The sequence below is a fragment of the Choloepus didactylus genome, chromosome 17 (genome assembly GCF_015220235.1).
Source record: "Choloepus didactylus isolate mChoDid1 chromosome 17, mChoDid1.pri, whole genome shotgun sequence".
Classification (NCBI taxonomy): domain Eukaryota; kingdom Metazoa; phylum Chordata; class Mammalia; order Pilosa; family Megalonychidae; genus Choloepus; species Choloepus didactylus.
In genome coordinates, this window is record NC_051323.1 from 5,886,401 (window position 1) to 5,892,400 (window position 6,000).

Genomic DNA, 6,000 nt, shown 5'->3' on the forward strand with positions numbered 1-6,000 from the left:
GATATCTGTATCCTGCGCTGCTCGGTGGAAGTGGAGAGCAGGCTGTGGTTCTGTCCACCCAGGGATGGGGAGGCCTCCCCGCTGGGCCCGGGTTGGTGACCTGATGACCTAGGGGCTGTGCGCCTGCCTGGGCAGCCTGCCCTGTGTCAGCTGGTGCTTCCCAACTGTCTCCCTTGCCTCCACACGACAGGCATTGCAGTGGATCTGCGCCATCTGTCCCTCGTGGCGGATTACATGTGCTTCGAGGGTGTCTACAAGCCGCTGAATCGCTTTGGGATCCGGTCGAACTCCTCCCCTCTGCAGCAGATGACGTTTGAAACCAGCTTCCAGTTTCTGAAGCAAGCAACCTTGATGGGTCAGTGCCTGGGCCCCACGCCAGGCCTTTCCCCTCCTGGCTCCAGCTGGCACAAACGGGCTTATCTCTCAGGGCGAGGATCCTCCCACCGTGCCTCTCCCAAGGGTGATCTTGGGAGCCATGGGAGCAGATGGGGGGGCAGCTGGGGAAGGGGTGAGCAGCAGGCCAGGCAGCTGGCGGTGCATTTTGAAGGAGCAGGAAAAGAGCTGGCCTCTGTCTGAAACACACCATTGCCTTGTGTGTGCTCATCAGTCCTTGGAGACTGACTGCCGTTGAGGCCAGCTTAGCCCCTGAGGGGCCCCAGCCACGCAGCCTCACTGTTGAGTCCCCAGTTCACTGCCAGCCCCCCAGTCCCTCCCTCAGCTACCTAACGAGTGCTCTTGTGTCTCTCCCAGGATCCCACGACGAGCTGCGGTCCCCGTCAGCCTGCCTAGTGGTTGGGAAGGTCGTCAGGGGCGGGACGGGCCTATTCGAGCTCAAGCAGCCCCTGCGATAGCAGCCCCTGCCTGCCCAGCCAGGAGGAAGGTCGAGGACCTGGCGTGGGTGTCGCCCGGCCTGCCCTTTGCACAGGAGGACAGGAGGCCGGGATGCAAAGGGCAGTTTCTGTGACTGCAGGCCATGGCCGTGACCTTGGGGCTCTGGATCAGGAGGCGGTGGTCCTCCTTCCTCCCCGTCTTGGAGACAAAACCCTTGAAGAGAAGCTTAAGGGGATCCATGCTTTGATGCTGGGGACTCCAGGACCCCCGGGGCAGGAAAGCAAGGTCCCATGTCTGAGCAGCGCCTCCTGGCACCCAGCCCACGCCTTCGGCTGCACCCACCCCTCAAGGAGAAGTCCCCAAAGAGCTTCCACTGAAGGGTTTTCCCCTGGGCCAAGTGCAGGACGGTACAGTGCTCCATCCCACCCACCGTTTGTGTCTGGGGCAGGGTCCTGGCCTGCCGGCTTATGGCTACCTGTCCTTCCAGAGCAGCTCAGCCCTGAGTCCTGGGTGGTCAATCCGGGGCCCCAGCAGCTCACCCCACACACGAGACCCCGCGTCGCCAGCTGGGCTGGGGCATTTGAATGAGTTGCCTGGCACCCCCAGCTCTGCACCCAGCTGCTGCCGAGCCTCCCTCCGCTCCAGGCACCGGCAGCAAGGAGCCCTGACAGGAGCAGGAGTCAGAGGACATGTACAAAGGCTTTGTAAAACCAGAGACGGTTTCTATTTTGGTCTCATGTTATTCTAACTCAGGCTGAGTCATAAACATCACTGGAACTAGCTGTTGCTGAGTTTTTCTTCCCCTGGTTTGTGGTTTCTGTGTGTGTGACCTGAGAGCCAGTACTGGAGTTTGTCAGCACGGACTTTGGGTCCCACTTCCTCTTGTCGGAAGTTGGGGAGTGCTCAGCCCCTGCAGCCCCCCCCATCCCCAGGCCTGCCCCCGTGGGTCCCCCTTCCAGCTTCTGGCACCGCGTCCAGGAGAGCAGAGCCTGTGGGAGGAGCTGTGCTGGGGTTGGGTGGGGTCTCCAGGTGACCTGGCCAGGTGGGGGCCGACCGTGCTGCTCCCCACAGCAGGCTCACCCCATAGCAGAGTCTGCCTCAGAGGGGTCAGGCCGGCTTCCAGGGGTGCAGAGAGGGAGGCCCCTTGGGGAACCCTGCACTGAGGAGACCCAACTTACCTTTAGTTCAAGGTCAAGCACACTGTTTAAGCATTTCCACTCAAGCTAGAGATGTGAGAGAGGGTGAGACCAGGAGGTGACCGGGTGGATGAGTGAGAAGGAGCCCTAAGGCCCAGCCCCAGGTAGACACTAGGGCAGGTGAGGGGGGACAGGTAAGGGATCCCTGAGTGTGGGTGGGGCAGGGCCATCCTCACCTCACCCTGACCGGGCCCATGCTGGCCAAATGGAGGTGGCCTCTGCCCCCGAGCCCCCACACATCCTGGCAGTTCCCAGACGGCTCGTTTCATACCTGCTGCTCTGAAGCTGTGTACCTGCGCTCCCAAGGTGGGGTATGATGCCGTGCTGGGATTTAACTGGGCACGCAGTGCTTGCCACAGGCCCCGCGTGGGATTCTACGTTCAGGAGCCTCTGAGGGTGGCCTCCTGGGCAGTTTAAGACAGTGTATTCTAGAATGTTCTTCAGATTGTAAATGCTCTTTGTGGGTATATTTGAATTTTGGAAAGAACCACAGGCATATCCAAGCCAGAGCTGATGCAGAAGACAAGTCAAGCTGTGTCAGTGCCATGTTTAGTCCAAGGGGGAGCTGGGGGGCTCACAGCCTCTCAGAGCCCTTGGGTTTCCTCTCCTTGCCCCTTCATGGGACCACATCCTTACCTCCTTACTTAGAAGTGGATTTAAAAAATATACATATATTCTTCTCTCTGGGTTCTCATCAGACACTCTCCGCATTCTACAGGTACGTCTGTGAGTGTTTGAGACCTCTGTCCAGAGTCAGGAGCAACCACAGCAGAGCTGAAGCACCTTGTCTGGTTCCAGTCTGGAACTTGAACGTCCTTTCTCTGCACTGTTGCCTCCCCCCAAGTATGTGTAAAGTCCCCTCCAGGCCTTGCTGATCCTTTCAGGGCTATTTCCGGCCACCACTCTCAAACCACTTCCCACTCCCAGCCTGGTCGCATCATAATCGGAGGTGGGAGGCTTTAGGCACCTTCAAGAGCTGAGGAACCACTGCAGTGTCTGCTGCTTGCCAGTCTTAAGTTCTGAGCTAACAATTGAGGTGGGGAGTGTAGAAGGCTGGAAATTGGAAGTACTGGTCCTTAAAGGCTGGTTGGAGTCACGGTGGGGCGGCTTCACCCTTCCTGCTGCTAGACCCAGCCCATCACAACCCCCAAAACAGGTACACAGTCCCTACACTGCCAAGTCCATCTTTGCCAAAGTCCACTTAGAACAGGCTCTGTGTCTGCACATTGGAACCACCCTCGCCCAGAGATTTGATTGGTCCCGGGTGCAGCCAGGGCTTTGTGAGTTTTCAGAGGTCTCCGGGACTGACAGCTGCGCAGCCCTGGGGCCAAACCACCCACCTACTTAGGAGAAACCCTAAACTGAAAATTCCCAGCTAGTCTGTCAGCGTGATGAGTTCTCAGGCCCTCAGTTTCCCTATAAAGATCTGCTCCCTCCCTTCAATCAGTAGGAGAGTGTGTGTGACAAAGCTGTCATCACTCCATGGTAGACATCCACAAGGATGCCATCGGGTTCAAAGGAGCCCACAACCGGCTCTACCTGGGGGTTCAGCAAAGCCTCAAAAAAATCCAGACAGATGATGCTTTGGCCAGAAAGCAGGCGGCCTGGAGCTGCACCCAGCCCAGCCCAGCCGGCACTTAGCAGCTCCAGTGAGATGTTTCCACTGAAATTTAGGCCCCCGTTTTAAACAAGGAGAGTACCTTAAGTTCTTTAAACGGCACTTCTTCTCATGAGGCCCGCAGGGAGCTCCCTCCAGCTCAGGTTTATTCCCAGCCCCAGGAAAAGGCCCTGAACCTGGCTACAGGGAACAGCGCTGAGCCCCACGCTTCACCTGGGCTGAGCTCAGGTGTCACTGGGGTGGCTCAGGTGACTCACCTGGGGCTCAATGGCCTGGACAGCTTGTTCCAACCCAAAGATCCCTGACCGTGCCCACCCAGCATGCTGCCATTCACCCCCACCTTGGTGGCTACTCAATACGAGACCCCAAAGATCCTGGGCTACAGGGCTCCCGTCCGTCCTTAAGGCCCCAGGCAGACAGGTGACAGGAGACTCAGCCTCACTGTGACGGCCAGAGGGGGGACGTCATGTGGACACGTCCTGCCCCCCAAAGAGGGCTGTGCCCCACCCAGCTGGCTGCATGGGGGCTTTGAGGGAGAAAAGGTGAGCAGGCACTCGGGTGCCAGCAAGGAATTGGAGGAGAATCAAATCCAGTCATCGCTACCCACCCCCCACTCCCACTGTCCCCCCAGCTGCCAGCCCCCTCCCCCAGCCGTGGGTGACCCTGTGCTGAGGTTCAGCCTTTCTTCCTGACGTGGTCAGCCCCGCCCAGGCCTGGCGGCCCTGCTGATTGCCACTCTCTGGGCTGGGCGGCCAGTGACACTGTCCCTGGGGCTGCGGCCTCACAGGGGACAGGGTTTCAGACTCCACAGGCCTCAACCCGTGATTCCTGCTTGGAAACATGGACCTGAAGTTCCACACACGTACACCCGGTGGACCTCAAGAGTGTGGTCGAGCAGTGTGGTGGAGCAAGATGCTGAGCTTAGATGCCCGAGCAAGATGTTGAGCTCAGAAGTCAGACTCAACTTACGGCGTGGCCCTAAGAAGGTTAGGCTCCCTGTGCCTCCATTTCCTTGTCTGTAAGGTGGTGATTTAAGTTAAATAAGTGTCCATAAAATCATATACAGCTGTAAGTACTTGCTGATACATCAAGGGTTTCTCAACACGGGTGGTTGTCTCCCACAGGGGACACTTGACAAAGTCTGGAGACATTTTTGGTTGTGCTGCTGGCAGCTGGAGGGTACAGGAAACCCCACCCCCACCCAAACAAAGGGGTGTCCAGCCCCAAAGGCCAGAAGTGCCCAGCTGGAGAAACCCTGCCACTTACAGGGCGACCAGCAGTGTTGCTTTTACAAAGTGGAACCATTTATGTATTAGGCACTCTGACAGAAAAGCAGGGTATCTCATTCTTTTAACTTGCCATTCCTTATTAATCAATCTGAGCATCTTTTCATAGGATTATGGATTCTTCTGATTTAACTTCTGAGAATTGTCCGTATCCTTTGCCTGTTCTTCTATTGGGTTGCCTCTGTTGACATTTTATTGTCAATTTTCAGACACTCTTATTAATTATACAGACAGTTTTTGCCATCTGCATTAAATACTACTCACCCCACCCCCCAATTAAATGAATGAGATAATACAGGCCAAGAACGCGGTGGGAGAATGTTCAGGAAGGAGGCTAGCTTTGCACTGCCATGGGCAGCGGCTGCCCTTTGTCGGGGCTGCTGGCATGTTTTCTGAGGTTCATAGATAGTAAAAGCAAACTGCCCACAGTTGGGGCTAAAAAAGACTATGCCCATGACAGCGTGCCCGTGTGTGCTGGAGGGACCGTGGTAAGAGCAGGAACCACTGGAACCCTGGTGCAGAAGGCAGAGTGCCCTGCCCTGCTGCGGGGCTGTTGCTTGGCTGCTTTCAGCCTTGAAAGCCCACACACCGAAGCTCACCATACCCAGGCGCTGGCCCAAGGCCTGGGCACGTGCTAGTACCAGGGGGTACAGTTAGGATCTTCATTTCACAGTTGAAGAGACCAGGGCAAAAATCAATCAAGTAACTTGCCCCAGGCAAGTGGCAGAACCAGTCTTTGAATCAAAGCCAGGCAGCTGGCTCCAGAGTCCAGGCTCCTTCATCTCACTTGGCCCAACCTTGCAAAGAGGGAACAAGGAAAGGATTTTGCAGGCAGCCTCCCCAGGACAGGGACCACCTCTTCTTGGGACCTTATGTCCCCAGGGGGGTGGGGGGCAAAGCAAACTGCTGGCAGGGGGAGAGTCAGCCCTTTGCTGAGGAATTGGGGGGCAGGCAGCTCACAAATGATGAAACTGGAACCAGTAAATGCCACACAGTCACCTTATGGAATTAAGACCCACACACTATGACCCAAATCAATGTGGAAGTGAACTTGAAAGAAGTTGAGAAA

The 6,000-nt window shown here is 56.7% G+C and overlaps 1 protein-coding gene across 1 annotated transcript in view; it reads left to right on the forward strand.

The window, feature by feature from the left end:
* POLR1A (RNA polymerase I subunit A) overlaps positions 1 to 1,613 on the forward strand; it is a 64,643-nt gene extending 63,030 nt beyond the window's left edge. The window contains exons 33-34 of the mRNA XM_037806760.1: positions 191 to 355; positions 751 to 1,613. Of these exons, the coding sequence (XP_037662688.1) occupies positions 191 to 355; positions 751 to 851 (266 nt within the window). The 3' untranslated portion in view covers positions 852 to 1,613. The remainder of the gene's footprint in view (positions 1 to 190; positions 356 to 750) is intronic.
* The last annotated feature ends 4,387 nt before the right edge of the window (positions 1,614 to 6,000 follow it).